Source organism: Crassostrea angulata, chromosome 2 (assembly GCF_025612915.1).
Source record: "Crassostrea angulata isolate pt1a10 chromosome 2, ASM2561291v2, whole genome shotgun sequence".
NCBI classification, from domain to species: domain Eukaryota; kingdom Metazoa; phylum Mollusca; class Bivalvia; order Ostreida; family Ostreidae; genus Magallana; species Magallana angulata.
In genome coordinates, this window is record NC_069112.1 from 6,999,356 (window position 1) to 7,011,174 (window position 11,819).

An 11,819-nucleotide genomic window follows, 5' to 3' on the forward strand; every position below is an offset into this window, starting at 1 on the left:
CTTACTTCACACAAAGATTGCTTATGACATAAGGATGTGTCATGACCTTGACCCAAGGTCATTCGGTCAAGGTCACTGGCAGAAAAAATGCAAAATTCGTGTCCGGTCCATATCTTTCTTATAGAGAAACATTGACATTGGAAGTTCTTACTTCACACAAAGATTGCTTATGACCTAAGGGTGTGTCATGACCTTGACCCAAGGTCATTCGGGCAAGGTCAAGGTCACTGGCAGAAAAAATGCAAAATTTGTGTCCGGTCCATATCTTCCTTATGGAGAAGCATTGAATGTTCTTACTTCACAAAAATATTGCTTATGACGTAAGGGTGTGTCTTGACCTTGAGCCAAGGTCAATGGAGGAAGTTCAAGGTCATTGTTTCGAAAATGCTTAATTTTGTCTGTGTCATTTCTTGTATTAATGGAAATATTAGAAGCTAAAATTTGACACAAAGCTTGCTCTTCTCAGGCCACATAAAATTATTTTAAGATTTTCATCCCCGTCTCTCTGAAAATGGCCTGCCCCAATGAAATTTTTATTTGGGAAAAAAAATGTGCGGAAAAAAAAATTCGCGAAAAATCGGGCTCAGTATAACAATAATTCAAAATGTTTAAATATTAAATGGCTGCTTGACATGTGGATTTTGTTCGATTCGAATTTGATTTGAGTCATGGTTGTTAAAGGAAGAATGCAAATGTCCTCATGCATTAACAGTTAACTTAAAATAAAATGGAATTAAAGGATAGAAATTGGTTTGTTTACTCCTATTAGCATTAACAGTTTTAAAAAAAATAGAGCAGTTGTTATTTATAGAAAATGGTCAGTGAAATAGATTCATCCAATATTTTCTATAATAGCAAAAATACACGCGTTATGATTTTTTCCTTAGCGGGGGTATCACTTGTGAGCTTGCTCACAGTAACTCTAGTGCCCCTATGTTTAAAAATGCAAAGCAACATATCTAAATAAATGACAGCCACATGGAAGGGGAATAACCAAATCTCATTATCAGGGGCGTTGATGTAAGCCATCCTTTAACAACGCCTCTGGTTTTTGGTACAGTAAATCCTGTTTTTAAGAACGAGGTCAACAAGTAAAGTGCGGAGTCCATTTTATAACACGGTTTGTAAATATTGCAATGACCCTAATGGACAAGTGTGTCAAAAGTCATGCGTCATATTGATACCATAGATTATAATATATCCTTGATCTACTACTAAATCTGACGCTTCTAGGAATGTTTTATTTGAAATTGATAGGGTTGTTACCAAATGTCAACTTAATAAATTATATATGTAACAGGTTTTTTGAAAGGAAATTTGTAGAATCCCTTTATATAAGCGGATATTTACCATACTTCCACAACAGTTGGAAAAGAGCTGAAAAATGGGAGTAAAACTATTAGTTTTGTGTTTTATCGTCAGCGTAAGTAACTGATTTTTTTTAAATTAGAATATAAATATAAATTATGTTTTTATATTTTAAAATAAACTGAATTGACTTTAAAACCAGGATTAGATATCGGTTTTTCTGGTTTGCAACTTTTGATATTTACTTTCTGTTTAACGTTTAACTACATTATGACTTTTAAGAGTTCATTATATTCAATGCAATGATTTTAAGTGAAAACTTGGAATACGTTCAAAAAATGTTTAAAAATATTATCAAGCTAGAATATAATTGTAACAAGAGATATTTGTGAAACACTTATGCCCCATCCCTTGGAAACAACCACGAATAAAATGAACTAAAACTGCAAATAATTGAAAGTTTTCTAGGTCAAAAGGGCCTAACTTTGTCGAAAATTGTTCGAATGTATCCTAAATCGAAATTAATCTAGATAATAATATGATAAATCTGTGTACCAAATTTCATTTTCAATACGTGCAATCTCGAAAATAAACGGAAACTGCCAATGAGAGGAATTTAACTAAGTCCAAGTGGGCATAACTCTGTCGAAAAATACTTGATCGTCCCCAATTTTGCAAAACCTAGATGTTATCATAATAAATCTGTATACCAAATTTCATTTCAATTCGTACAACCTCTGCAAACAAAATGAACGGAAACTGCAAATAAGTGGAATTTTACTGAGTCCAAGGGGCATAACTCTGTTGAAAATTGCTCGGTCGTACCCAAAATCGAATTTGACCTAGATATTATGATAAATATGCATCCTAAATTTTATTTAATTACAGTCAGACGGACAGCAGCAAAGCAAAGCAAAAGGCCCTCCTTTCTTCGAAGCGGGGCATAAATATCGACGCCAGTATTTTACCCTCGATATCTCGAATACTGGGATATCTCGAAGTTATTAAACAGTTCTATCTAGTTGGAGTTAACAAAGATTGACTATTTTTTTTCAGGCCTGCGCTGTTCGACGACCTCCTCCTCCTCCTCCTCCTCCAGGACCACCAATGCCATTTGTGTGTCCGGCGTCTAAAATAATCACTACGTGCGATTGTAGACCTGAGTTAAACCGCTGTAACGTCGACAGTGACTGTCCAGGCGGTAAGTTCTGTTTAGACGTTTATATATTCCGTTGTAGGAAAAGATAAACAAAATATTTCTAATCTTTATCACTTCTCATCAATTAAATCTTATTTAAAAAAAAAAAAGATCATTAATAATCTGCTGTTGGTCGACAATTTTAAGGTAAACTTCCAACACTTTATTTCTGAACGTTACAACTGTTGACATCAGAAAATCGATACGTTTGACGAAGAAACAATTGGTGATTTACATTTCCTCACTGTATGTCACCGTTCGTATAGATGATTTGCTTTAAACATGCATGCATCATCTTTTTCTTTATTAGAGAGGCTGGGTAGTCAACATTTAAACCATCATTTCTAATTAAATGTTTAGAAACTGTTTTTCAATCTATAACCGTTTATTATGTAAAGAAACATTCCGATGGTTTAGCTTTAAAATATGAAAACTTTTATATCTATATATGTAGCTCTTCTTTTAAGGCAGATTTAATTATTCTACAAATGATCACGACCATAAAGAAGTCTTAATTAAGAGTAGGGTAAGTTTACAAACTCGCAAACATGCATTTTAGGACAAAAGTGCTGTGACCAGGGGTGTGGGTGTCGACGGAGGTGTGTGAACCCAGTCCTTAAACCAGGCAGACCAGGTAAATTTTATCACTAAATAGCTACACTACAGCCCATAGACCAGGTAAATGCTATCACTAAATAACTACACAACAGTCCATTAACCAGGCATAAGATATAACTATAGAACTACAAATCAGCCCTAAAACCAAGAAAACCAGGTAAATGTTATTATTAAATCAAGTATTTTTGATTTCTTTGGGCCCTTTTTTCATTTTTTGTCATGTCACAAAAATAGTGGGGACTTATTTTTACACCTATTACATGTAATGGTTAAATACAATCCTTACATGGTACAAATGTGTTACATATTCATTTCAGTTTATTTTCGGTATGATAAGATTAAAAATATGCTTAAACCATTGACTATGTTGCAACAAAAAATGAATCCTGAAAATCTGTATAACATATGTAAAATTAAATAAAATCTAATGATGACATACATGTTCATGTTTGATTTCAGTAAGACTTTAAATTTATACTTTTAAACCGAAACTTTATCAAATCCTTCGAATGTCAAATCGAGTTCTGTATCACCAGATACGAATTTAAAGCATATAAATCCATTTTATAAGAGAAAAATGTCATAACGTACGACCTACAAAACACACATAATAAAAACTATAGATTCCTTGTTTTCTGTTATAGTATTAATGATCCTAGATTATAAAGGTTTCTTTTTTGATTTTTATCTTGAAGGAATAAAAATGAATTCTTGTTCTTACCACAAAAAAATAAAGACAAATCAACATCATTTTGACTTAAATTAGCAATTAATATTGAAACCAAAATGTTTTTAGAATTTAAGTTTAAGAATTGTTCTTGACATTTTAACTTATCAATTTCATATCCATATATTTAATAAAAATGAATCCTTTGTTCATATGTTTTCTGCATAATATTTGTTTCAGGAAAACCCAACACGTGTTACGAACCAAAAGAGGTAGGACTCTGTAGAGCAGCAATCCGAAGATGGTGGTACAACGAACAAACCAAACAATGCGAAACCTTTAACTACGGTGGATCTGGGGGAAATGGACACAACTATAAGACAAAAAGACAATGCGAACAGCGCTGCAAAACGAGTCAGTAGTTGTAGGACATTTTTTATATATATATATTTTTTACTTATATCACTGTCAAAGCACATATAAACACAAATTAAGTACTTAATTACAGCTTTCAGTATTTTGTTCTAAACAGAATATAGTAGAAGAAAAAGTATGTAAACCAAAAGGCATGCCTATATATATATATATATATATATATATATATATATATATATATATATATATATATATATATATATATATATATATATATATAATTGAATAATATTTCATAAGCTTGTGGAACATTATCGTATATATACGTAAAATGAGATTAGGGTTTATGAAGAGGATAGACAAAGAAAGTTAGATGAGTAAATGGGAGTGTGGGAAGGGGACTGTAAGACATTCTTATATTTACCAGATTTAAATTGAACTTGATTTGCTACTATCGCAAAATATTAAACAAGATACTAGTAAGCAAATGAAACTAGTTATACCTTCGATCTGATGCGAGTGGGTCTAAGTTTAAAGTGAAGTTGACATCGAATTTTTTATTCTTATAAATCCCACCATTTTTACTGCAGAAATTAAAAAACAGAAATAATCTTACCATATTGTTCATATAAACAACGAGTGTATTAAAAACTCATGCATTGTAATTTTTATTTTAGGAAAACACGACAGAAAACTGTTACGGACAGGCAGGTACAAAAGTATTAAAAAAAGTATATCTCTTCTCCTTTGGAGGGGGGGGGGGGGGTATAACAGCGTTGTTATTTCTGTTGTCCGGTATGGATTAATTCATCTCAGCATAGTTAAAAAAAACCCAAGTGAAATGAATTCATAGGAGCTAAATTTACTTAATTAAATCTGTAGCGTACTTCAATGGAATCTTTATACAATGAGTAATGACTTATTTTGTTTATTTCAGATCCAGGAAAAAAGCATGGAGGTAAACCACATTGAGGACATGACATTACGTTGGAATAATTTTTGTTTAAAGTTATGTCCTATCAAGGTGTATTAAATATCAAAAGAAATACATAATCATTATGATGTCTGTTTGTTTAATATTATGACAGAAACATATGCTTTCATGTAGTGAGGCAAAATATCTAAGGAGTGGATCTTACTTCTTTAAAAATGAAAAACTCATTTATTGTCGATTTGTCTTTATTAATTTGGTATTAGATGAATGGATTATTTACAACTCTTTCATGTACCACATATCACTAAATCATATCATACAAAGAAGCATTGATTTATATCATGATAATATTATTTACACAAATATTTTGTAATAATAGATGCATCGTTTTATGTTTGTTTAAATCCGCTGATATTTTCAACGTCAACTTTAACAGTGCTGCGTTGTGAAGCTTCGGAATCCAGTACAAGTAGTGTTAGTGGATTGTAATATGTATAACACTCAAGGACGGAATATTATTAGAGCTATTATCTTGCAATTAAATTTTAAAAATTATGCTATCAAATCAGTGCATATATAAATTTATTGATAAGTTTGTATATTTTATCTATACTTTTTATATATCTATGATACTATACATACAATTTTCATGAATATAGATCATCATGATTTTAGAAGTATGAACCCTTTAAACTCCGAGATAAAAAGAACTGCGAACGCTAACGCCCGTTTCCCGCCTACATTTCACATCCAAATATTTCGGAATTTCTGTCAGATATTTAAAAAAACTAAGTTTTCTACTAAAAAGTATAATCAAATCCTTATCAATTTATATCAAAATAAAATTTTTAATCAAATAATTTATTTTTAAACAAAAGTTTTGCTAACGCCGGGTCTAAAAAAAATTCATTGAAATCGGTCTCTATGCGTGAGGAAAATACTATTAAGCGGCCAATATGTGCAGAAAAACTTAATAATAACATATTTACGATATATATTAAAACACAATTTCACTTTAATTCATATCTGTTAATTAGTTTTCGAAAATTTACAAAACAAAAATTTTGTTTTGAATGTATTTCAGTCTGTAGACATATGTCCCCCCCCCCCCCCCCCCGTGAAACAAGAAAGCCTTTGGTAATAATATGCTAAATAACAATAATTAAAACCCCTTAAAAGGAATTTTTGTATCACGGGGGGGAAAGATGTTTTAAAATCATTTCCGTTTTCAGTTATTTTCTATTATGAAATGAACTATTTTAACCCAAAATACAAAGTTATCTCTCTTTGTTTGACCAAATCATTTATATCTAATGAAAATATAAATAAATGTTTACATTATTGTAAAAAAATTACTTTTAATTAGACAATTTTCAAAAAATGACTTTAAGTTAGGCGGCTAGACAATGCTATCGTTTGCAGTCCTTCAGGGCTCTACATACACGTAATACAACGTACAAATTTAGTGGTTAAAAGCATGGGGCTGGAGTCGGTGGAATTTGTGATAATCTTTAGGCTTTCACGTATGCATATGGTCCACGTATTGCAGTCCTTTTAAAAAGGACAACAACTTGTTTCATTTCACCTCTGTAATGACTTTTTAGTATGTTCAGTAAAATTTTCAAAATGCCTGGCACTATAGGTACTGCATAACTCGAATATAACGAACACGGATTTAGCGAATTTACGGCTATAACGAATTATTTTTCATGTCCCGGCAAATTTCTTATATAAACCTATAGAAAATTGATGCATATTACGAACACGGCTATAACGAATTTACGGCTATAACGAAGTACTTTTGAGACCCCCGCTGGCAAAATTTTAACGTATTTTATCATTTTTATAACGAATTTTTTCCATTTCAAATTTCATTGAAGAAACATGCAATTTTAAGATGCATATATAAAATACTCAAATTCAAAAAGTATACGGAATTTTTTTAAAAATTGAAATGAAATGGTTATATTGACATTTTTTGTAAATGAAGGTAATACTAATTTTATAACTTACGATAGTTTAGAAAACTGTTAGCCTGAAAAACCCTTTATTATTTTATAACGAATTCGCTATAATATTTTTTACGAATTCGTTATAAACGTATTGCGAATTACGGCTATAACGAAGTTTTTTCTATGGTCCCTTGAATTCGTTATAAACGAGTTTTGCTGTATAGCTGTAAGTTAAGTGAATGCCTGACACTATTGGTATAGCTGTAAGTTTAGAGTTGCCTGACTCTATGGGTATAGCTAAGAGTTAAGTGAATGCCTGGCACTATGAGTAAAGCTATGAGTTTAGTGAATGCCTGGCAATATGGGTATAGCTATGAGTTAAGTGGATGCCTGGTACTATGGGTATAGCTATGATTTTAGTGGATGCCTGGTACTATGGGTATAGCTATGAGTTTAGTGAATGCCTGATATTATGGGTATTGCTGTAAGTTTAGTGAATGCCTCGCACCATGGGTATAGCTAAGAGTTTAGTGAATGCTTGGCACTATGGGTATAACTATGAGTTAAGTGAATGCCTGACACTGAATGCCTGACACTATCGGTATAGCTGTAAGTTTAGTGAATGCCTAACACTATGGGTATAGCTATGAGTTTAGTGAATGCCTGGCAATATGGGTATAGCTATGAGTTAATTAATGCCTGGTACTATGGGTATAGCAATTAGTTTAGTGAATGCTTGGTACTATGGGTAAAACTATGAGTTAAGTGAATGCCTGACACTATGGGAACAGCTATGAGTTTAGTGAATGCCTGGTACTATGGGTATAGCTATTTAGTGAAAGCCTGGCACTGTGAGTATAGCTATGAGTTTAGTGAATGCCTGATATCATGGGTATAGCTGTAAGTTTAGTAAATGCCTGGCACTATCAATAAAGCTATGAGTTTAGTGAATGCCATGCAACCTGGATAAAGCTATGAGATAGTGAATGCCTGGCACAATGGATATAGCTGTAAGTTTAGTGAATGCCTAGCACTATGTGTAGAACTTTGAGTTTAGTGAATGCAAGATATTAAGGGTATAGCTATGAGTTAAGTGAAAGCCTGACACTATGGGTATAGCTATAAGTTAATGAATGCCTGGAACTAAGGGTATAGCTATGAGTTTAGTGAATGCCTGGCACCATGGGTATAGTCATCAGTTTGACCTCCTCGTTTACGTTTTCGGTCTGATCTTGATCACCTCTATCTAAATTTTGACACTCGTGGCCCTATGGTGGGACCAATTCGACCAGATAGTAAAAATATATTAAATCTTTAAAAAATCTTCTCTTCTGCTATATAAAACATGGTATTGATGTCCATGAAGTCCTAATAAATTACCGAATTCGTAAAATTCATTGGCTATGGGCCTAGAGCGGGCCAATGTGGCCACATGGTGAGAGTGTTTTCATATTTATTCCAAAACACCATTTCAAAAGTAAAAGCATTTTAATAAATGAAAAACCGCAACTTCCTGCAGGAGCTATCTTTCTCTTTCCACAGTTTAATCAGATTTATATCTGAGAACGACATTTAAAAGATATATTTAACACAATTGTTACCAACCTAACGGCAATCTGCAAATGACATAATGAGAAATGAAAAACTGTTATCGGTCATCTGGAAACTTATATTCCTGCAGTTTGTTTTATATTTTCTATACTCCACTTCTGGGAATCGGTTTTGTAACCTAAAAGATGACAATTTCTATTAACAAGTTTACAAAACATAGTAAGACATAATTTTTTAAAGAGTTTAATGTTTGATATTGATAAAATATTTAAATCATGATTCTTACCAAAGTCATAAAACATTCTAACATTTTAAACAACCTATCGTCTTATTTTTCCATGTTCAATTTTAAACAAAATGGATGGACCGCAATATTTAAATATTTTATTTTATTAATATTTAATTTAGGTAATTCGTTATTGATATCATCAATTTAATTGTTATAATCAAAATAATTGATCAATAAAAAATGACATGGTATTTGTCATTCAAGTCAAAACCAGCACAGCTTTCATTGCTAAGAGGCATCGGTATATTGAAATCAATTTATGCAGTTCTGTACAGCAAATGAATTGTGCGATTTTAGAAAAATTTAAAAAAAAATGTCAAAAATATTGTTTAGATAATTAAGTGGCTTTTCTTGATAAAGGATCAATGTGCTTCTGAAGTGGTAAATAGTTAAGAGTGCATAAGGGATGCAGATGTTTTTATAATACATTTTTTAAAACAGCAAACACACTATTTGAACACATACGATTTTAGTCAGTATATGTTTATGCTTTGCAATATTTGATATGTGTTAATCTCTTAATACATTATATATTTTCATCGAGTAACTTAGCGATGTTTAGCGTGTTTTCTACCTGTTCAGATGAAAAAACATGGTATATTTCCTGAATTTGTTAATACAACTGTTGCTCTTTGATCTTTTCCCCTTCTTGTGTTTACTGGTTAGAAACAGGTATTTTCTTAAATCGATAAATCCGTACATAGCTACTGCATGTTTCAATATTGCATTTTCTTTCTCATCAAGAGACTATATATAATGATTGGATATTTTTTTCTACAGTGGTTTTATGGGTATTTGAACTTACAATTGTGTTAGTCTAATACAAGTGTTATGATGTCCAACACAGACGTGTAAGCCCGAAGAAGAAATAAAGTTTATTGCACCAATATTGCACGTTGGCTCCATGTTCCGAGATAACACACACAGTATTTGACAGAGCATATCACATTTGCAGAAGTTTTGAAACTGATATTGCATGAAGTTTGGTTGTATATGGAACAACATAGCGATGCTGCTGCATAAAGATAATATGGAGTCAACGAGAAGCTGATCAGAGTTTAGCGAAACAAGGACACGGAGCTCCTCACCTTAGGCCCTTCAGAAACACCTGTTCAACAAGATTACAGAAATGCGTCAGCAGGAAACATGGTGTTGCCATCAGAGTACAAGCTCTATGGAAAGTGAAAAAAAGCCAAGGCTATCCCCCCAAGGCCGTCATGACATTGACTGGGTGACGCCACCGCTTCATGAATTGACATGGCCTCGCCAAAAAGCTTCCAACCGACATCGAGAAGAAAACAGAGTTTCCATCGTTTCCTATTAATGTAGACTCCATGACCCCCCCCCCCCCCGCCATCCATCGGAAACATGGACGAAACGCCAATTTTCTTAGACCTATCACCGAACCAGACAGTTCGTTATAAAAGGTAAAAAGTCAGTAAAAAAAAAACAGGGGCAAAGAAATTATGTGAATTTGCATGGCCTACGGTACTAAATTAAAGCCATTTGTTGTGTTTAAAAGGAAGACTATGCCCACAAAGAACCTCCAAGCCGGAGTGTTACTACATGTGAATAAAAAGGGAACGGAGATTTTTGTAAAGTGTGGTCGACCCTTCCCGCCGCCCTGATTACAGAAAGAGTTAACTTGTGTGGGACATGTTTCGAGGACATCTAGGGTATAAAGTAAAAAAGAACTCTGTAATAGACGAAGGAGGTGATTTCCGAAAGTTGCACTCACTTTAGTTTTACAGGCACTGGGCGTGTCCCTGACTATGCCATTAAAGACAAAGATGCGGGAGCTATGGACCGAATGGATGATCAACGGAGAGAAGGAATTACGGCGGGAGAAAATCTGAGAAGGCCCAGCTACAATGTAATCGTCGGATATACAAGAGAAGACTGGGACTCAGTGCCACAGATATTATATGCCATTCGTTCAAGAAGTGCGGAATCAGCAACAACAACGTCGAATCCGAGGAGGACGCTTTTTACAGTGATTTGGTGTCAGGACCTTCTTAATCTGCCGATAGTGAATTCCAATCCATGGTTCCGGAGGAAGTTGCCAATAGTGATAGCGATGACGAATTCTATGATGACATCCTGTTATCCGAGCTGCATACAAAGCTCCTCTTCTAGAACAACGCCGTTAGAGAATTCCATTTGTATTAAAAGAATCAAAGTTATTTATCTTAGTGAAAATGTTTTTAAAAGTTTAAAAGTTTAAAAGCGATATTGATGGGGAAAAATATCGTAAAATTAGTATAAATCTGTAGGCCGATATTCTTACAAAAAAGTAGCCCGATTTATAAGCAGGTCAAAGGCAAAACCTCCAAAATAAATCTGAAAAAATGCTATAGTTTTAAAAGTGAAAAATGACGAACAGGTACATTTTCTTTGAGTGCAGTTGTATTTTTTGTGACAAGTAATATATACATGTGTATTATCTTTATCAGTAAACAATATTGTATGATATATGTGACATTAGTAAAATTAAATAATTTTATGAAACAAGACCTTCACTTCCCGATCGTTGGTAGTAGAAGATCAAACACCTTTATTATTCCCCCGCAAACAAAGTTTGGGGGGGGATATATATAAAGCACCTTGTCCGTCCGTCCGTCTGTCTGCGCAATCGTGTCCGGTCCATATCTTTCTTATGGAGAAACATTGGAAGTTCTTACTTCACACAAAGATTGCTTATGACATAAGGATGTGTCATGACCTTGACCCAAGGTCATTCGGTCAAGGTCACTGGCAGAAAAAATGCAAAATTCGTGTCCGGTCCATATCTTTCTTATAGAGAAACATTGACATTGGAAGTTCTTACTTCACACAAAGATTGCTTATGACCTAAGGGTGTGTCATGACCTTGACCCAAGGTCATTCGGGCAAGGTCAAGGTCACTGGCAGAAAAAATGCAAAATTTG

General features: G+C 33.3%; 1 protein-coding gene across 1 annotated transcript; it reads left to right on the plus strand.

The window, feature by feature from the left end:
- Positions 1 to 1,202: 1,202 nt before the first annotated feature.
- On the plus strand, positions 1,203 to 5,507 carry LOC128174921 (eppin-like). The gene is made up of 6 exons (XM_052840344.1): positions 1,203 to 1,423; positions 2,365 to 2,509; positions 3,066 to 3,140; positions 4,032 to 4,205; positions 4,844 to 4,877; positions 5,104 to 5,507. Exons 1-6 carry the CDS (start codon positions 1,385 to 1,387, stop codon positions 5,126 to 5,128), a joined length of 492 nt encoding a protein of 163 aa, XP_052696304.1. The 5' UTR covers positions 1,203 to 1,384; the 3' UTR covers positions 5,129 to 5,507.
- The last annotated feature ends 6,312 nt before the right edge of the window (positions 5,508 to 11,819 follow it).